This window comes from Mycteria americana, chromosome 1 (genome assembly GCF_035582795.1).
Source record: "Mycteria americana isolate JAX WOST 10 ecotype Jacksonville Zoo and Gardens chromosome 1, USCA_MyAme_1.0, whole genome shotgun sequence".
Lineage (NCBI taxonomy): Eukaryota > Metazoa > Chordata > Aves > Ciconiiformes > Ciconiidae > Mycteria > Mycteria americana.
In genome coordinates this window covers 6,840,849-6,863,091 of record NC_134365.1, presented here as the reverse complement: position 1 = coordinate 6,863,091, position 22,243 = coordinate 6,840,849, and the positions used below count along the sequence as shown (strand labels likewise).

Sequence of the window (22,243 nt, the reverse complement as noted above, 5' to 3'; positions counted from 1 at the left end):
CACGGGGGGACTGAGATTATTACATCTAACTGAAGGTACAGAATAAATTTAGATGGGAGGAATTTACTGGATTATTTTGTTTAGGGAATAGAAGTTAAACACCTCTAACAAAGCCATCAGATTCTTAATGAAGATGAGACTAGTTAAGGCCTCAGTTCTACATCTCATCCCAAAGAAGCACATTTCTAAGATCATTATTACATTCAAATTGAGGTTTTTTTCTTTTCTCCATTCTGCCTTTTAAAACAAAATCCAAACCAACGTTCCAAGAAAACCTGACTGTAACTTGAATAACACAAACCACATCCCTATGAGCTAGGAGATGAGCTATGCGCTTGCATGTTATATTTGAAAAGACACATCTGGAAATTCATGTTGTTCATTTACAAGACATAAAAGCTACTTGCGATACCAGCACCAAGTAAACAGAAGAGAACTGTCCTTATTTCGTTGATATGTATCATATATATCAATATGCCTGCATTTCTCAAACACTGTATATCTTCTTCTCTGCCTAGTAGCAATCCTACCATAACAAGTGATATCTAAATACATTTTGGGGGAAAGATAAAAGCTGCATTATATGACAAGGAATATTATGACTAACAGAGAGATTATACTAATCATGAGTAAAAAGAAGATGTTTGATCCTACTTATGCTGAAAGTTTTTAAAAATTTAAAAAAATCTTTTAAATGAATTTTATCCTCAGGAAAATGATTAAAACCAGAAAAGCCTCGAGATGTCAGCTGGTGACATGTTTTTCTTCTTTATCTTTCTTTTTTGTTGTTGTTGCTGTAAAAAAAAATCTGAGAGAATACAGCAAAGTGCATCATTAACTTCTTATTAATTTTATAATACAAAGGCAATTCAGTTAAAATAGTGGTGCTGCAACTTTAAATTACAGAACTAGCTTGGTATTTAATGAGAGATTTAGCACAGCAGGGTTTCTGTTAAATTAAGTTGTGCCTTCACATCACAGTGGGAAAACAGGTGTATATTGGTTTAGAATTATGGAAATGTTGACTAATTCCAAGGCTTGTAATCAAACAGCAAGGCACCCTGCAATATTTTCTTCCAAGATTCTGCATTAATCATTTATGTCTGGTCTTATTTTCTTCATGTCCACTAAAAGGGTGCAGCTCAAAGGAGCAGATAAAGCGTTCGTGTTTTCATGTCTCTGTTAAGGATGAGGTCCACGCAAAAAGTAGATACAGAAATAGAGCACTGCAGGCTTTGCTCAAATACCTACCTAAATTAAACTGAACGTGCAGTCTTGGAAGAGAGATAAATTTCACACTAAAAAACCACTTTTTTGGCTGAGTGCTGATCCAAAACCTGCTTAGCCAGCCACATGGAGCGGGTCTGCATTTAAGAAATGAAAAGACTAAGCCCAGAAATAATCTGGCCTCTATCATTTAATGAACATAGAGGTATTCGCCTTCACGCTTCCACAGAAGTATGGGTTATACCTGCGCGCAGGTAAAAGGCAGGCGAGTTCCAACCGCTGCAGCATCCCTGCAGCCCCCTGCTCCTGTATCTGCCATCATTCCTTACCTTACACTAATAAATCACCTGCCTTTGCCTCGGATTTTCTTCCTGGGCTATTTAAGGATGCCTCTTATCTGACGCATGGTGGTATTACAGTGAAAGTGGAAGGCACGGATTCTTTTGTTTCCAGGAGACACCTTGTTACTGAACCTCCTACATACCATATCTCATTTACTGGAGGCAAGCTGACACCTGATTCCCAAACGAACCTGATCCAAATTCATCCCTTGTTGTAACTCTGCCAGAAGATTGCTTCTATTTGCTCCGAGACTGTTTCACACATGGACCTATCCACTAACGATTCCTGCTCGTTCGGTGAAAGCTGCTTAGTGGGCCACAGCTAACAACATGAAAATTGCTAAAATTCGTATAAGGAGAATCCTTCCACTACTGTGAAGTGTTTTCAGCACGTGGGCCACAAGTTTAAAGCATGCTTAAACAAAGTTATTTTGGGAATACACAGATGCAGCATAACAGTATCACCATATATGCTGAATGTCAGCATGCAGCACGTGCAAAATACGGAATCTGTTATATAGTATATGCCGAATTGTTCTCAAAGAGAAGTAACAAATCTGTATTTGAGTTGCTTCTCTTTATTAGAGGCTTCTCTTTATTCTCTTTATTTATCTACCTTTGAGAAGTAGCTATAACAACTTATCTCAAAGTAAAATCTTAGTATCTCTGGTAGTATCAGGAGTATTTTTGAAGCCCAAGCCCCAGAGTCATGGGAATGTAATTTTCACATGTCCTTAAAAGAAAAGTTTGTAACCTCACAGTCAAGACAGAAAAACACAGCTTGAAAAGATAAGTTTTAAATGACAAAGAGCTAGAGGTAGCATTAGAAAAAAATATTCCATTTTGGGGCTTTATTTAAAAAAAAAATCAAAAGGTTCAGTAGTCTCTTCAACTGCTGCATGCTCATTAGCTGTACAAAAGCGGAGAAGAAAGGATGCCCTGCTCAAGTAAGATGCGATGCAGAGCTGAGCCAGCTTTGCCACCTGTACCTGGGGAGGTCAGGGAAGGAGTCTGCCCCTCCAAGTCACCCGCTGGGATAACTAAGGTCTCGCAAAACACAGCAGCCTGCTCCTGGGGCTCAGGGAAGAACAGAGGAGCAAACGAAAGGACTCTCTCTGCTTCTGAGGGGAGGGATGTATAGATCTCATGGTAGAGCTTCAGTGTAGGGTCCCACGCCCTACCTGGACCCAGGGGTGCTGGCTGGGCAGGGTGCTGCTCCAGCAGCTCGGGACCACCTTCGCTGGAGTGTCCATTCTACCCAGCCAGTCAGCACAGCTGCTTGACTCAAAGCACGTTGGAGAGCAATTACACAACGCGGTGGGTTAAGTGCAACGTTAGCTGAATTGGGTCAGAGAGCATTCATCCAAGGGCTTGGCATTTTCTGGCAGTGGGGATGGGAACAAACAGCTGGGGTTGCAGAGCCAGAGGATGCTGAGACTCCACCTGAGATCCAAAGGGGTCTCAAAGGGAATCGTCCCTCATGGCCTTCCTTTCTCTCTGAGGATGGCACATCCAATCCTCTACACCCTCCAAAGCCAAGCCTGCCACTGGGACACTTGTAAGGTCTTGACATTGTCCCTTGCAAGGGCCAGTTGCTGGAAAACATCACTTGAATCTGAAGTGCCACAATTTTTCTTTTATTTTCCTGTAGCTGGTCTACCTGTGCAGATTTCCTACCATCCCCTCCAGCATTTTCACTTGCAAATGCCTCCCATTTTACCTTGGTGAATTAGCAGGACTCACGGGTAAGTATCTGACAAACTTCTCTACGTTGGTCATTTCTATGACAGATGAGGTGGCTTTCCTAACAGGAGTTGCATAAAGTGAGCTGGCCAGATGTGAATTTTTCAAACACATAGTGTCCAATTTCACATACAGCACATAGGAACTGGAGATATTGGCCATATAACTGTCAGTCCAGTCAATGTTCTATTTATTTATACAGTGTTGTATACATTTATTTATTTTTGTGTCTGTAACCATACACTCCAACCATATACTTGAACACTTCCCCTACATCAAGAGGGAATATACCACCATCCTTTATATTTTTCCTTTCCCATCTCCAAAGTATTTGGCTATGTTCAGCAGAAGAAATGAAAACATTAGAACAAGAAGATTTCAGAGTTAAGTCGTGCAATTACCAGTGATATACTTCTCTCTATCTGAACAACCATAGGATAACACAAGCTACAGTTTATACAACATAACCACAACTGTTTTGACCACCGGTGTGATGTATTGGTGAGAACAGATTGCTAAGGAGAGGTGGTGGCAGGGAACAGGGTGACACTGTGCAAGCCGCTACGTGGTACCACGCTCTACGGTAGCCTGATGTGCAGCCACCACACCAACACGGTCAGGTTGTTTAGAAACCATGTGGATAAAGGCTGCATTTAACAAAGTTGGCTGTATTTTGTCTTTTCCTCTCCTCTCCCTTTTCAAACTAGAAGCCCCAGTGGTGCAGTGTTTTCCTGCCATATGTTTTTCCTCCCCCCCCTTAAATAAAAAAAATTGAATCTACCTTGCACTTCAGTAACTGCCTCTAGTCAGCAGGAATCAGCACTGTTTCCAGCCAAGGGACTTTCTACAGAAGAGCAACTGCCTTTTGAGATGATGCCATTGCTACAGGACTGGCACCGTTACAGGACAGACCATCAGGTTAGCCACCTTCCCTTGAAGAGATCAAGGTCATTTGGGGCACCAAACAGCATCTTGAGCAGAAGGGCTATTTGTCTGGCGATAAAATAATTAGGATCAAAAATTAAATGTACTCACCCCAGGTAAAGTTTTAATATTGTGCAGTGCATTCTGTGCCTCAAGAGCAGCTTTTCTTGTATAAAATGTTACGAAACAACAACCTATAGAGAGAAATGAAAAGCTTTCAGAAATTAGTGAGTATGATTTGTGAGAGTACAATAGGGAGCGAGAAAAAACAGTGGTTGAACAACACATTATGAAAGCTGGAAATGTGAATTATCATGAGGCTGCCTGAATGACATGAATAAAAGGAAGCTTGTGTGGTTTAAAATTAAAAGTCACCCCCTGTGCATTGCATCTATAGCACACCTACATTGTTAGTGAACTGTAATCACTTAGAAATTAAGTTAACCAAAATCCAATTGGCTTTGTACAGTGTAAATAAGGCTATATTTTTCTGAAGGCTCCCCGTCATACTTTGAATATAAGCAACATGGCAAGCTCAAGCAACAGGAATTCATTGTTGCATCCCAGGCAGAAAAACAGGTTAAAGCAGAACCTTATTTAAAGGGCCTTATACGTAAGAGCTAAGGTTTGCTCCCCACCATTTGAAACCAGGTAGGACTGGAGGTAGGACACTCATCAAAGTTGCAAGAAGGAAGATAAGCTACGGGAGAATTCACCACTGGTGGGATAGTGGAGGCTGCTGATGGTAGGCAGCACTAAGTGAGGCTGCATCCATCTAACCATCAGTAAAGCAGTTTTAGTTGCCTTAATCCCTTGTTTGTCCCTTTGGCAGCATGGTCCAACTAAGTGGTCTGTGGGACCAAACACAGGTTGTTGCCACTTTCTCCATTGCAAACATGGGAAGTTAACTCTTCCCGCAGCACATGCAACCCAGGCAGCTCAACACCTGCCCCAGGGTGAGGTCAGGGCTCACAGGGAGATCCTCAAGGGACAGTTATAACATGATAGGCATGGGACAAGGCAACAAGGACTGAGATTCGACTTGCTGCAATCTGTAATGTCCCACAGTAATGAAGCTTGCTCCCAGGGATGCACAGGGCATGTGCGGAGACCTTACTGCGGGAGGACCTTGCATCCACGTTGCAGGTGGGATGCTCAACACAATATCCCAGCTTGTGACTTCAACTTTACTTCCAGCGGGAGGGAAACCACTTTGAGAACATCCCTTGTGCACTTACATGCATACCACAAGATTGCAGGTATAGGAAACACAAGGAAAATTCACACGTAAATAGCTCCCACCCAGCACAGTAAATCAGTGATGTAGGCACACCCTTAGAGCCTGATCTGTTGCTACTCTGTCCATAGGGGAAATAGGGTGAGGCTGAATGCAGCCCTTGTCCTGTGGACATGGGCAGCCCCTGCTTTGGAGCCATGTCACATTAAGAAGAGACCCCAAATCTCCTGTAGAGCTCTGTGGCTGCAGACGGGGTGCTCGGTGACCCAACTGCTATGGGGAGAGGAAAAACATGCTGGGTAATGCTGGTTGTGAGGCAGAAATGGCTACTGAAGCAAAAATCTACTTCGTATCAAAAAACATGATGCAGATTTTACTGATGAATCAGAAAACTATCCTGTTCTCTTAACTGCAGATAGAGATTTGTTGCAACTCCAGAGAAATATCAAAACCATAGAGTAAATAGGAGAAACCCCGGCTCTTGAGCCTCGGTGCTCCCTTGGAGCGTGACACAGATAAAATAATCTGTCCTTCGGGCAGTGAGCAAAGCTGTTGCTTGCACCAGCTCCCTAATGTTGACCAAGGTGAAACATCACGTCCCACCCGACATGCCTGCTTTTGTTCAACCTCACAGCATCCCCCTAACAGCAAAGGAGACGTAGGAGAAGGCGAGCACAGGAGAACACAGCTAGCACATTTTAAGTAACCCTGTGGAGGTGGCCCATACCACACCTTGGAAGGAAGGGCTGAATCCAGAACTCCCCTTCTGCTGCCTCTCGCTTGACTCAAGCTGTGCATTGCACTGTGAATGCTCCCTCCGGCTTTGCAGCCGGGCCAGTGACGACCATTACCTTTATAACAAGCAAAGGTAATCATGTATTCCCAGCTGGAATACAGCGAGTTTATCCCTAACGCAGAAAAGCACTTGCAGGCAATACAATACACAGGCAGGCAGGTAATGCAGACTTAACACAGCTGGGAGAAACACTTTTCGTACTGCCAACAGGTTCCTTAAAATTTCACAGTTTATGATAGAGACGGTTTAATAATTATTTCAGTGAGCCGAACAGTGTTCGGCAGGGATGATTATTACAAACAGCCGCAGCCTGTAAGGTTTGTGCTTCCTGTGAGTGTTTCTAAATCTTCTATTTCACTAGCAAACTGAAAATTTAAATTATTTTACTCCGGAATTAAAATGGGAAACAAATCTGAGTTTGTGACATTTAATAGCGTGACTTTGAGGAAGTATTGCCATGTTTTTCTATCCTGCCAGCCAGCTCCAAAGTCTAGCTTCTACTATTGTGTCTCCCATTTGGTTTATTAGCTTTTTAATCTAAAGCTTTTTAACCAGGAGAGAAGATTCAGAGGGGAAAATATCAAGCAGTAGTCATGACTTTGCAATTGCGATGTCCTTTACCATGGGTCTGAAGAGTTTCATTTTAGATTTCAGCTCTGCGGGCTTATTTCGATAAGGTTTGAAATCTATTGGTTTATCAGTCTTGGCACTACTTGAAAGAACTGCACTTGAAAGATGAATATGCTGTGAAACACCCTTTAACTAGTCATTTTTAGGAAGTAATAGCACAAGAGAGAAAAATGTCTCTGTGAATGAGGACTGCGAGAAAACAGTAGCATAATGGGAAACGTGCAGATGTTTCAGGCAGGTCATTGGACCCTGACAAAAATGGAGCCTTCTAAGTTCACAGATTGACACATCTGAAAATGTACATGGATAAAATCTTTCTCTGGACTCATTTTGCTCATAGCTTCTTTAAAAACCACAACAAAACAGGAGATGTTTTGCTGTGGTTTGAGGAGAGCATGGGCACCAGTTGTGGACAACTGATTCTGAAGCTATCTGCTAAAGAGGTCAGGGTTGGACTAAAGAAAAAAGAAAATAAGAAAACACGGAAGAACAGAAAAGGCAAAAGTGCACACAGTCCCGAAGGAAATGCTACAGCTCAGCCTATGGACTTTCCAGAGGTGCTTGCTGCCAAGTTATGCAAAACCGCTGCAGCTCTGAAGATGCCTCCAGTGTAAAATCCCTTTGGCTCAGTACCACGTCCCGTAGGAGAAAGTACCAAATTCAGCCCTTTCTGCAGAAATTTTGGAAAGGAAGACGCCTGTGTAAGAGGACAGGGCAAATCTGTGCTTTAGGACTGGTAGCTGGCCCCTGCTGAAAGACAACTAGGAAATGACTTTCCTTCCTCCATTTTCCCTGAGAAAATGTAATACTGCCAAAGACAAATCAGTGACACCGCTGGAAAAGAAAAAGTACATTTCCTACTAAGAGAAAAGAAAAAAAAACAACCCTCCTCTCTCCAGCCCCCTGCACATATAATCTTGGCTTCATCACCAACAAACTTGACAGCAGCTTGAACCACAACTAAACTTTTCTGACATCCAAATAACTCAAAGCCTGACAGTGATAACCTTCTCCCCTCCTAGTCAGGACAACTTAAAAGGTGAATTGGTTTGTGGACATGGTTTTGCCCATGCTCAACAGCCTGAAATACAGCCCAGTTTAACTCCATGTGGGCTAGTATCTTCTCGACTAAAGGAACAGGAGCTTGTGCTGCCAGTCAGTGCCTCCAAAGCAGCAAATCTCCTGTCTTTTGGTACGCTGGTTGTGCTCTACTTGGAACTGTATTTACTACAGCATAAGACATCTCTTCTTTGTACCTAGAAAAAACAGTGAATGAATCATGCGGATCCCTACAGTCCCTTAAGGACATCAGCAACAACTTCATGGCTATCCTGCCAGATGCTTGAACAGACTGAATAAAACCTGCCACCCCGTGCTGCACAGCGTCTGATAGCAACAAACGGGCTGCCCGAGAAACAAAGGCAGAAACCAGCCCTACTTCTCAAAGCATCTGACGAGAAAATGCCGCAGTGTGTACACTACAATGCTCAACTTCAACACCTCATTAAAAAAAAGGGAAAAGATCTCTTATTTCAGCTTGTTTTCTCTCTCTCTCTTTTTTTTCCTTTTTCTTTTTTCAAAGGAAATTTAGTGCCTGAAAAAGACCTCAAGGTCCCAGCCACTGGGAGAGAGTTGACACATTCAATTCTCCATGACACATTCAATTCACAAGCCCCTGCTCAGCCTGCCAAAGGCACCAATTAGCACCAGTGGTGGAGATCTTATTTATTTAATTTCCACAGAAACTTGTTTAGCAAGACACCGACAGGGGCAAACAGCCTTGCGTATGGCTAGAAACAGCTTTACTTGAGTCACTGTCAAAGATGGCAGCAACGGATTACACGGGGATCATGCAGCCGTGGCTTCACTAAAGCAACCATTTAGAAGTTAGGGATGAGCAAAAAAAAGAGCAAATGGTGAGGACTCTCCCACCACTGTACCCGTGAATTTCTGCTGACAGAGAACTTGGGTTTCTGGAGAACATTTGTGCGCATTGTGGAATTACAACAAATTGCAGTTTTCACCATGAAACTTCAAAAAATGCCATTCCTCCTATGAGCAAGAGAATTTTTTCAAAGAGCTGCTAGTGACCTCCCGCAACAGGACTTCTCCTCCCATGCGACTTCTGCTTTATGACCCAAACTAGCCGCCTGGGAAACCCTTGCCCCATCCACCCAGTGGAGCGGACACGGCTTTGTTAAGCTGTAAGATACAGCCACCTGCCCCTGTACTCGGCACTGGTGAGGCCGCACCTCGAATACTGTGTTCAGTTTTGGGCCCCCCACTACAAGAAAGACATTGAGGTGCTGGAGCGTGTCCAGAGAAGGGCAACGAAGCTGGTGAAGGGTCTGGAGCACAAGTCTGATGAGGAGCGGCTGAGGGAGCTGGGGTTGTTTAGCCTGGAGAAAAGGAGGCTGAGGGGAAACCTTATCGCTCTCTACAACTACCTGAAAGGAGGCTGTAGAGAGGTGGGGGTCGGTCTCTTCTCCCAGGTCACAAGTGATAGGACAAGAGGAAATGGCCTCAAGTTGTGCCAGGGGAGGTTTAGACTGGATATTAGGAAATTTTTCTTCACCGAGAGGGTTATCAAGCATTGGAACAGGCTGCCCAGGGAAGTGGTTGAGTCGCCATCCCTGGAGGTATTTAAAGGACGTTTGGATGAGGTGCTTAGAGACATGGTGTAGTGGTGGTTTTGGCAGTGTTAGGTTTACGGTTGGACTCGATGATCTTAAAGGTCTTTTCCAACCTATACGATTCTGTGATTCTGTGATTCTGTGACATCACTAGGAGCTCCCTCGTGTCATTATTTTCACCACCTTCTCCCAATTCAAGCACAGACTAATCACTCCGCAAGAGCTGTTTACATTCTTAATTTTGAACACCTAACAAAAGGAAGCTCTCCTCCACTCGGAGATGTGGCTTACATGGTCCTCGCTGGTATTTAACGGCACTGGGATCTGTGTAAGAGGCTTAATCTCTCAGCCAGGATTTCATGCTTGAACAAATACGGCAGCCTCCATCTTGCTTCGGGTGTGAAAATATCTCTTACAGCTCCCTAAACTGAATATATGGTTCCTAGTTTAAAATTACCAGGAATTACACGCATGCATCAATATGAGAAAATAACCCTTGGATGTGGACAGGAATGAAAACATGTTGTTCTATAAGATACTCTGAGGTTTTGGTTTGCTTGAAGAAAAACGTGCTGCAATTTCCCAGGCCTGAACATTTAACTTTTGGGAATTAAAAGAGAAAAGATACAGGAGGAAAAAAGCCTCATATTCATTGGTCTGATTTATGAGTTTCTATAGTTTTCAACTGTCAAAATTTGTCAGTTTGGATCTCTCCTGCGTTGTGCATATTATCACCTGCTGCCAGTATCTGAACCCTAACCATAGGGTATAGAAATACAAGAGCTTATCAGTGCGCCTGCAAAGCCTGCAACAACTTAAAAGTATGAAATTTGCTTTACCTTCTAGACTAATAAAATAAACACTTCAAAACAGCTATAATGATTATCTGATGATTGAACTCTGTATTCTTTTAGCAAGTAATGGAATCCTGGCAGACAAATTCAATTCAAAATACATTCACATTCAGGACATCAACAAAGTCATCATGTTGTGAATTGAAAATTCCTTTAAAGGCTGCGTTTGAATTCTAAGGGGCTGACAGATCAAGGGACTGAAGGCCCTGGAAGGCTAAATGAGTGAAGTCCCACTATGTTTCTTTCTTGCTGTGAATGAAGCTCACTTTTGTGTGTGCATTTGCAAGCAGAACAGGTGCTGGCTTCATACAAGCTTGGAATCTCAATGGGGACAGTAGCTTCTTGTCAATCCAGCACAGTTCAAGCTAGTTTAAGTTAAGGAGAATTTATTTTTCTTTTTCTTTTTTCCCCTCCAAATATTCCTGTCCTGATTTCCACGTTCACCCTTCCACTACCAAAATTTAAACATTACACTGCGATTTAACAGGGCTGCCTTTTCAAAGGGTCTCTTGCATTCCAGCTGTTCACCCGAATGCTAAAATACGTGCTCCATAAATCACAAACAGCTGCCTGAACAGTGTGATTTGCAAGCAAACCTACCACGACCTACACTGTCATTTTCCAAAAGGCAATGAAGACATCAAAAATTCTCTTCCACTAAAGCCACTGAAAAGACCTATTGCTACAGGAGTTCAGGCGCATGGTTGAGCCACAAGCTTCTTCACATTCGTTGAATTTGGTGCAGTGCAATGGGAGCCTTGTCCGGCATTACTTCTGTATTACAGATTTTAGTGCAATTAGCTAACCTGCAGGGAAGACACCAGTCTAGTATTAGGAGAGGTGTTTCAAGTCTTAGAGATTTTGGTTGGGTGATTCCATACAAAAACAGAGAAAAACATGAACTGCCTGAATAGCAAATACAGACATTCCTGACAAAGGAAAGCAAAAAATATTGCAAGAAATAAAAATCGAACTATTTCTGTAATTCTGCTGAACAGCAAAAGAAGGCGGCTAAGGCAGGGATGCATTTTGATTCCTCCTGTTGCTCTATTGTATATGGAGTCACTCGAGAGTATGATAGCAATGATTCACTCCCGAAGCGATCCCTGATAGAATTGCCATATACTGCAGAAATCAACCTTTAACGATGCCGCCTCCCAATTAGCTCAGGTTTGCTAATAGTTTGATATAATTGGCACCCTGATGGAAACCGTATTACCAATCCTGTCACCAGCCAGGAAACCGCATTGCCACTCTAATGACAGCACATATTATAGCGATGCCACTTCTAATATTAATACATTAGCTGAAGGTAGGCAGGGGCTCATATGCGAGAAGGATTCACAACCGGGACGTGCCAAATTCCACCCTGTGTTCTATTTTTCCTTCTGGTTACAACATCCAGGGCGGCAATGCACTAGCCCCAGCGTGCCCCGAACCGCCCCTATCACATTAAAGCACAAATGCTCCAGGCCGGTAACAGCCCTGTAAATGGCCAGTGAAAAATGATCCCACGGAGCTCAATTTTTTCTCTCCATGCCTTGCAAGTTATGACGGCCTTTCTGTTAATTGGCCACAAGTCCTAGTTTGCTGTCAGCCTTCAGCTGCACCGGGGAGCTCTTTTGGAGGAGTCGCACTCTGTCATTCCCGTACCCTTGTGAATACAAATGCTCTCTATAAATGTCCTCTGCCTACAAAATGGAAGTGGGTTTTTTCTTTTTTTTTCTTTTTTTTTTTTTTTGACCTAGATTAAATCTGCTGCATTTTCAAGCCTTTTGGGAAAGCAACTTAGAACTAATATGCACCGGTTCGTGTGCCACAACACTTCCCTATCCATTATTATGTAAATTTTGACTAAAGTACGACACAGATAGAAAAGATATCAAGGGCAAAATTGCCAGAATCTGCTTTTCTTGCTCTCTGAAATAAGCCACTTATATTAAACAGTTTTAAATGGCTAATAGCTGTAAAAGTATCTGAAGAATTTCAATGTACATTTTTTCATATGGGACAATGACAGCTTTTGCAAATTCCTGAACTCTCCTGCTGACTGTGTAATGACTGGGAAGTGAATGGCCAGCATGCTGGTACTCTCTAGATTACTTTTGAAGAAAGGGGCCAACTTCCACATCTGCAGCTTGGTAATACTCATTCGATATTTGCACTAGATGGTGATAAAGGAGGAAAAAAAAGCAGATGCAGAATTAGATTATATACGTGGTGGCAGGGTAAATAAATACATACAAATCAGGTTTATAGCATCAAGGCAATTTCATGTCATTACTAACTAATCTGTCCCTAAAGAAACCATCGCTGCATGCTGGGATGTAAGCTGAGCTGTAATGGTCTGGGCTGACTAGTGGATGAGACACATCCAAATATAAACTCAGAAAACGCTGTGAAGGTGTAGGTGAGCAGTTGGTGGCATTGGACCCACACATCAGTACTGCATCAACACCCTGATCTGCAGGTTGATGGAAACACCACTGGCCTGGCCTGGGATGTTCCTCCTCTGCTGGCCCCTCCAAGCACCCACCCAGTGTAAATCCCTTGGGAGTCATTGCTTTTTCAGCCCTGTGAGATGGAAGGCTGTCAGACAATCAACACCAGCGAGAAAATCAAAGCACCTCTTGTTGAATTCGTGCTTGGTCCATTCACATTTCTGGATCTCAGGGGTAGAGAATAAATGGGATCTATAATAAATGGGACATCAGTCATATGGCTTACAATAAAAACTGCCAGTTAAGAGTTTTTGGAAAAAAAAAATTTCTCAAGTAAGTAGGACAGCAGGGGGAGAGGGTGGGGAGATGGTATTCCCGTCTCTAGCTCTGTGAGGGGTCTCCCATAGGAAGTCACTGTACTTCCTACCTGTAAAGTATAGAAAGAATACAAACAAAATACAGGAGAAACAAGAATTTTTTTTTTTAATTGAAAATCATTCTAAACAAGTCCTGTCATTATGTGCATACACTGTATCACAAAGAAATCTTGAATCTGGGGGGACATCTCAATGAAACTACAACACAAATAATTACTTATTTCTTATGCTGCCTTCTCCTCATTTCCCCTTTACCTTTTATTTTCTTCTTTTCCTTCCTATTCTCACACCAATTCTCCTTAATCTTTACTTCACTTTCTCCTCCCCTCCTAAAAATCCTTACTCTTTTCTTCCTAGCAGCTGGTCATTGTTTCCTTTTTCCCTTGGCCAGGTAACGATTACTGATTTGAGTTTACTGGCTTTGAAATTAATTAACATGTCCTCTGTGCAAGTTAACTCCTAAGTTTGTCCGTCTGCTAAATGCATCTTTGGATTTAGTAGAGAAAGAGGGTTCAGAGCACAGATGCTAAAAAAAATTGAAATGAAAAATTAAGATGTCCTCCCTTATTAATCCACTCTTGCAGCACAAAACTGGTGTGACACTGTATTTCAAATCAAAAAGACTCTACAAAGATCATGTTTACATAAATTAATGTAGGCAGGGACACATCTTTCCCTAATGACATTTCAAAAGCTCTAGCATCTCCAACCCCGATATTCACTAGTTGCAAATCAAACTTCCTAGCACACACATCTTATAGTCCTGGATTTCCTTCTATGTTTTCTTTCACTTGAATGCTTGAGAAAGATCACTAAAGACTGGTTTTCTCTGATAAGACTTCCAGACCACTGCTCTGATGAAGCCTCTAATTGCACTGCGACTCCTGAGAAGCCACTCAAGTCCTAGTTCAACTAGGAGGCAACTCTGTAGTGAAAAATACTCAAATAGCATAGCTTTACCATAAAATTATCCCTTTAAAATCTTCAGATCTTTGACTTTGAGAGTTAATTGCCATTTATAAACCTACACTATCACTATGAAAAAAACCTATGTTCAGTATTGGAAATTATTGTCACTGGTCAAATGCCAATGGCATCCTAGGCTGCATCAGGCAGAGTGCTGCCAGCAGGTCAATGGAGGTGATCCTTGCCCTCTGCTCAGCCCTGCTGAGACATATCTGGGGTGCTGGGTCCTATTCTGGGCTCTCCAGTACAAGAGAGACATGGACATACTGGAAGAAGCCCAGTGAACAGCCATGAAAATGATGAAGGGTCTGGAGCATCTCTCATATGAGGAGGGACTGAGAGAGCTGGGACTGTTCAGCTTCGAGAAGAAAAGGCTCAGGGGGATCTTTTCAATGTGCATAAATACCTGATGGGGAGGAAGTAAAGAAGATGGGGCCTTCTCAGCGGTGCCCAGTGACAGGACAAGAGGCCATGGGCACAAATTAAAATACAGGAAATTCGATTTAAACATAAGGAAAACCATTTTTACTGTAAGGGTGATTAAACGTGGTCACAGTTTGCCCAGAGAGGCTGTGGAGGCTCCATCGCTGGAGGTATTCAAATCCTAACTGGACAGAGCCCTGAGCAACCTGCTGTAGGTGACCCTGCTTTGAGCAGGGACTGGATGAGATGAACCCCAGAGGTCCCTTCCAACCTCAGCCAGCCTGTGATTTTGTGAAATGGCAATGAAGGAATTTAAGTGGTTTTTCCACAAAACGCCTACTAACACAGCTTAACTTCCTCAGAAATATATTGCAAGTTTATTTAACTTTAGCAGGCAACATCAGTTAAATTACTGTTTTATTGTTGTACGTATCAGTTGGGAACCAGCTCTCATTCACTAAAAAATTTCACATTCAAGATGAGTTTTTTCATAGCAAGAACACAGGAATTAATCTTTTTTTTTAGAAACAGAACCAGAGACGTTAAAATCTCACCATGGCCCACATTGCCACAGACATGCAAGACAGTAAGAAAGTCTTGCGTCACACCTTGTTTTCAGAAATATATCAAGAAATTTATAAATTCAAAAGCTGATCTTATGATGCATTTTTTAAGTTACAGTTTATCCAGTCCTGTTGTATCTGACATGATGAAGTTTTGTTTAAATCCCACGCGTTCCTCCGGTATTACTAGACCACCTATCCACCCACAGCCCTGCCAGCTCTAAAACTCTGAGCTTGTGTCTTCTACAGACAGCATAGGAAAGCCAGATCTAGCAGTACAAAGAGACAAAAGAGGAAGAGGTCCAGGGAGAAGGAGTTATAAAAGAAGGCATAGGGTGGAAAGATTGCTATTGCTGTCGATGAAAACCTATTAAAAAAGAACAACAAAACCCAACCCTGTCCCTTACCCAGGAACTTGGTAAGAAGATGGCACATGGGTTGGTTTCAACACTTGTCTGGATTTGGAAGACTTGGATACCATTTTTGCAAGAGAATCTAAATCTGACCTTGGATAATTCATTTCTAGGAAGAGGGTATTGAAGTTCTTCTGAAAATAATGTTCAATGCCCATCTGAATCTTTAGACACCTAAATGTTTTTGAACAATCTGGCCTTTAATCTCCCTGTGCTCCAGCTTCTCCTTGTAAAATAGAAAGAATAAAATGTCCTGAGCTCAAAGGAATACTGTGAAGAAACCATTAAAAAAAAAGAAAAAGAGTGAGGTAAAAAGATACTGCAATAATAGCGACACGAGTAACAGCAGAGCAATACTTGAAAGTGCTGCTGCCATCTAACCAACTACAGTCTGGCAACGCTTCCTCCAAAAGTTTGCTTATAAGAAACCGAAGAAATCAATACAAGACATTTGAGTGGGCTTAAGGGGCACTTAAGCAGCATGGGAAGACATTCGAGGTGAAATATTGTCTCAAAGTGCCCTGAGCTTCAGTCAACAAAGACCTATTTTCCCCCAACACCCAATGCCACCCAACCCCATATTTTACTGCTTTTGGCCAAGCCACCTAATAGGGGCTCCATTCTCTGCCGGTCGAAGAACTGACAAAGCCTCCACTCTGAGTCATGATTTGTTACAACATACACAGTATTTTCAAGGCACAAATTTTCATCTGTTTGAAAATTCGTTCTTAGAAATGTGTTACTTTTCCTCATCTTTAAAACTTGGGTCTAAATCTTTTGTCTGAACCCATCATACTCCCTGCTCTGTTTGCCCAAGATACAGTCAAACACTTTCAACATTATAAACCCTTACATATCTCGTGTTGATTTCTAAGCATTCACAGTTTCACTCTCACAGGGTCACAGCACATGTCAAATCTTTCCTACACTGTGTACACCTTCAAGCAGTGTTTCCTCTAAGGAGCTTCACTTTCCCTGAACTTGTTAGCAGTGACACATTTATCCCCCAATTAAGCTTTTTTATAATAATAATAAAAAAGCAATAGAAGAAATTCCTGGCAACTCTTCTACCTTTCTAGTTGGTTGAAACAATTTTTTGCAGATGAAGATGCAACTCCACAGAGCCTTTGAACTTTAAGCATCATCTTTACTTGGCTTTGAACTTTCAGCAGGGCCCATGATCTTTCAAAGCAATCTACTCTGCCTGTGGAAGCTTCAAACAAGGGGGGGGGAAGGCATGGTTAGAAAAAAATGCAAAAGATGGGGGTTTTTTTTAAATGTTTGATGCTCCTGGAAATAAAAAAAAACAACTGAGTGGTATCTGAAGAAGTGTATTCGGCACTCAAGTGTTTCCCTAATTAATTGTTTAGATGAGTGCTAAAATAAATGCAGCAGCAGCAAAGATAAACAAACCACTTTAGTAATAAAGCCATATATTTGTGCAGACACACAAAAATAAATGGCAGCGCTTAATGAGCACAAGCACTGAGAACGAAGAACACACTTCGTGTGGGGGATCCATGTTCAGAAAGCTCAAGCTCAAAGATATTTGAGAGGTGTTTCACAACAGCCTCCCAGCCTGACTCATGTTTGCCCCTGGTACAGCATCTTGTTTTGCACAGACTAACAGTGTAAAAACAAAAAAAGGGTCCTGATGGAGAATTACCGCTCATGTTTCACCTTGCCTGGGCAGCCTCATAGGAGCAAGGAAAATACTTGTGGTAAGAGATTGTTATCCCAGCTTATTAAAATTCTTCTTTATTTTTGTCTGATGATGAACTAACATAGAATCAATGAAGGGAGATGCAGAATAGATGTGTAACACATGTGCTTCCAAAATGAGAGAGAAAGGCTAAGATGATTCATACAGTCTTTTCCTTGTGACTGGAAAATGAGCTAATGAAGTATAAATACTGGGGGAAAGTGTTATCTTGCAAATCTAGGAAAGCAGTTTTAAAACAATTATAAAACTGCTCGAGGCAGGAAAATTCAGCTAAGCTCCCCTCCCAGAGGACAGCATTACACTTCCACATGTAATTCTTCCAAAGTTTTATCTGGTCCTACCTGTAGGTTTCCCAGAATCAGGCTTCCCATAATTTCCCTAGAAAACTATTTCACAATCTCACAAACATTAATTTTAAAGACACTTTTCACGGTAAACATTTTCAGCTTTTCTTAATTTCCCATTGCTATTTACTTCTTGAAAACCTTCCTAAATAAAGCTACTCCTTTGCAATATTTGTATAAATGATTCAATAACCAGAGCAAAACAGTAAAAACCCATGTATCATACAAATAAATATGTTATTCCCCCCCCAGAAGTCTTCATACAATTGATGGTTTGTTTCTTGCTACTATCAACCATATATGACCTGGAAAACTGATCAAAAAAATATATTCACCAATATTTAATATCTATTAAGGGAGGGGAATCTCGAGAGTGTATCGGACGATCCATGGGATGTGTCTCAAGTCCTCTAATTAATATCAGTTCAGAGCAGTCCAGACAAGATAGTACCATGATATATAGGCCCTATGGCTCTCCAAAGATCAATGATGTGGCATTTAATCCAATCAAGATTTAAAATAAATCTCCAGCAGCCTGTTTCCATGTTATGACAAGAGAAATACTTGGCTAGAGAGGTATAGGCTGTATGAAATGATTGGCAACTTATCAAGACAAGAAGAGAAAGAAGCTGAATGATTGGCAACTTAATCAGAGGGAGAAGAAAAAATAGAGAAAAGGAACAAAACGAGTGCCTAAACAGCTATGTGTTGGCTCCTGCGGCTGTCAAAGGTGGCCTTGAGCAGGCAGCGGCAGGAGGGCTTACACTGAAGCTCGTCTGCAAAGTAGATGAAACTATTCAGTGCTCCTTGGCATCAATAGCATGCGGATCCTGAATGTATCTAATCGTGTTTGGAGTAGCATGATTCTGCACAGCGTTCTCCAGAGGTCACCACGGCAGCCACAGGAATACGTCCAACAAAATATCACGGATGTGCAGCTTAACGGTGCTTCGCTACCAAAGAACTCATAAAGCTTTAGAACAAAGTCCCCAGTCTTAGCTGAAAGCTAAAAAAAAAAATACAAAATAAAATAAATAAAAAAATCCAGGGGGTCCTTGTACATTATTTTGTCTTCAGCCTTTGCTCCTTCTCTGACAAAAGGCTCTTTCTTTTAATCAGTGTTCATTTCGCATAAAGACCAACCTGAACAATCATAATATTTTGGTAGCAGTATCCTTTAGTTAATGTTACAGTGTGACCTTGTCTTTTATTCAACATGTTATTATTGCTTAAAATATCTAGTTTAAGGAAAAACTATGCAAACTTTTCCTTAAGGAGAACGGAGGAATGGTGGGTTAGAGGTTAGATTGTCAAATAAGCTTTGCAACCACCAGTTCTTACTGGGAACAAGCATTGCTTGGTCTTTCCACAAAAAAAACCCTATTCATAGATGACTTGTATTTATCCACAGAGTGCAGTGGGTCAACAGAGAAACTGCAAAATGATGTCCTAAAAATGTGAAATTTCTTTTCCCACTTGAGACGGGGGATAGGGGAATAAGGATGCGCTTGGAGGGAAGTCCTGGTAAGATTGGGATCCATATCTTGTACAATATTTTGGCTCCCACTAACCCTTATTAGGGCAAATCTAAAGATATTTCCAAGCAATTTGAAATCCTCTGTCAGACTGCAGCGTTACTCACTCTTGCATTTTGTATGGAAGAAAGATAAACCTTAATGTATAGCAAAATTATTTCTGGAACTGCATATTGCATGTTTTCACTATAATGCATATCATAAGCTTTGGCACAGAGATAACTAAGCGATTACTTGTCAACCTCCTCTCATTCCATCAGTCTTAAAAGATAGGATAAAAAAAGCTTTTCATGTGCAACAGCAGGCTTCAGATTAGTCCTGCAGAGTTATCAAAAATGTGGAACTAAATATCAGACAAGCCCAATTTAAAATGATGAAACACTTCTGAATTCTAAGACAATTAGGCTGATTTACAACACATGGCCTGATACAATGTAGGTTTGAATCCTTTTTTTGCTTTTTAAAAGGGGACACATTTTTTCATGCTAGTCATAAATTAGTACAATCAAGATTTATTTCTTTTTTTTCTGAATATTCAAGAGCAACTCTTATACCTCCCAAAGACGTTTGTGGAAGATTCATACATTACCTGGGAAGATATACACAGAAATGAGTTACAGACCTAGGAAAGGCAAACCATGGCTACAGCTGAAGAACAGCATCATCTCCTTTTTCTGGGGCTTTTCAGTGATGCTGTGCTGCAGATTTACTTAGTTTTCACTGCTAGGTCCCTCATTTCTGCTTGTAAATCAAGGATTCTGGGGTGCTACGAAGATCAATCAGGTGCTTGCAGTTTTCTCCTCTACTCTTCCTGATGGTTGCTCCCAGCAAACACATGCATCTTGAATATTTCTGATCCCACTGGGCTGAGATTTAAACAAACATTGACATTGGCAATGCAACTCTGCCTGACCATGGTACTAAAAAGACATTATCTGTGTTTCAATACCCATTTAATTATTACCTGTGTTTAAAAAGAAATAGAAGACTGGAGAAGCTCTCGGTTACCACTGAGACAATGCTAGTGATGGCAGCAACATTGCTCAAAACCTACTCTGAAGAATATTTTGGCTCCTTTATTACAGAATACTGGAATTTACAAGACAAAACATAAAACGAAAGGTATAGGGCATTCACAACACTTTTTTAAGGCTTTCACTTTTGCAACATACATGGACAATGGATTTTAAATGAAAGTTCTGTTTCTCTATACTTAAGGGTATTAATATTTTAGTATGACTGCATCCGTGAATGAAGACATTCAAAAAGCCATTATGTTTTCAACTTAGGTTAATAATAAGGCTATTTTTCCACCCACTTTCTGGCACAGCTGTAATGTTCTTGGCCTCAAGTGGGAGGCAATGTGGAACAAGGATTAGCAAGATGGATGATATACAACATACAGTGCCAGTTCATATAAAATATTACTAGATTGGAAATGACTGTTTACTGTCTCAGTGATTACATGACCACTTTTTTTCCTTCCAAAGAACATACAGTATGTGGCGCTCCTCTATGCCAATAAAGCTTAGTGCATAGCACCTGGGTAATGACAAATTAATTTTTGAACTAAGCCTGATGAGGGGGTCAGCCAAAATCTTAGGCAGAGTTTATCCCCAGTACTATTTTACATGACAGAAAATGTATCCCTCCCATTCATCAGTATTAGCACAGAACAGGGATTATACAACAGAAGACAAATACAGTGGGGGGACCAAAATACCAAAAAAATGTTAGGACTGTGTGTGTTTAAAGTACAATAATAAAACATTTAATCTTGGAGGAGGAGGGGAGTTGGAAACAGCATCCCATGGTTCACTTCCAAATAGAATTGGACAAAACATTTAGGAATGCAGAACAAGCATGGATTTGGCAGACAACAAGCTGGATGAACTAGCAGGTCTTTTTTCAGTTAAGTTAGATTTCCAAACCTGAGACCTTTGCACCCTGGAACATGAGATCTCTTGCCCGGTCTAGAGACCCACCTCTCTTGACCAAGGCGATAGTGGCTCAGCCATGAGCAGCCAGGGACGCTGAGCCCTGGCTCCTGGCACATTCAGGCACCATCATACCTCAAACCCAGAAAACCACGTGGGTCCAGGTTTTATGTCCTGTCCAGGCATAACATTTCTTTTACCACAAATTCAACACAAGTTGTTTAAATTCTGAGCGCTCAGCAGTTCCCATTACTTGGACTACTGGCCACAGCCACTGCCGAAATATCAGCAATACTTCGGAGTTGAAAAATGTTTTCTTTAATAATTTTAGTGAGAGAGCACTTCCACGTGAAAGAGAAACAGAAGTGTTTTGAAATGGCAAAATCATTTCTTGTCCCTAAGCAAAGCTCCTCTGAAAGAGCTGTTTGCACAATCCAGACACCTCCATTTTCATGTAAATAGTTTACTGATTTAATAAAACATATAAACAGGCTTATATCATTATTCTACCAGCTACAGATGATCTATATTCACTGAGCAATCTATTCCCACAAAAATATTTTCATTGAAATTAATCTTAATGTTCACGCCTTCCCCCACCAACTAACATCTAGGCACTCTGAAATGCACATTAGCTACTTCAATAAATAAGATGAGCAATTCTTGGTTTTCTTAACCACACAGGGCATAAGTGGATGATCTCTTTACATGCCCTGGATGATGAAAAAGATATTAAGTATTGGAATTTTTCCTGTTTGAGTAGCCCAGTGAGAGCGAAAGCCAAGTTTGCAGGCTCGCTCTCATTGTCATTTCCAGAGCGTCAGAGTTTCCATGAGCGGTGCATCCCAGAGTCAGGTCATCAAAGCCTCAGCCCTGCATGCCCCGGCCTTTTTTTTCAGGGCGTTGTTCCAATACTGTGAACAACTACCCAAAGTTTGAAAGTCTGCTCCTTTGACACGCTTGATTTGGCAAGTGTAGGAGAAATGCTGTTAGATGAGAAGAAAAAAAGAAGAGGAAAAAAAAGGGAGAAGTAGGCACATTCCCTTCTCCTACTCACTCTCGAGTGATCTTTGTGCTATTTTCTTTTAAATCTTATTTAAAATTTCAGCCCTTTACAGTAAGATCAACAAGAACAG

At 41.5% G+C, this 22,243-nt stretch overlaps 1 protein-coding gene across 8 annotated transcripts in view; it reads right to left on the bottom strand.

Moving 5' to 3' along the window:
- Positions 1–22,243, bottom strand: part of CELF2 (CUGBP Elav-like family member 2) — a 382,430-nt gene that overhangs the window by 96,831 nt on the left and 263,356 nt on the right. For all 8 annotated transcript variants that reach the window (XM_075521314.1, XM_075521643.1, XM_075521155.1 and 5 more), the window contains one exon: positions 4,347–4,429. In XM_075521314.1, the coding sequence (XP_075377429.1) occupies positions 4,347–4,429 (83 nt within the window). The remainder of the gene's footprint in view (positions 1–4,346; positions 4,430–22,243) is intronic.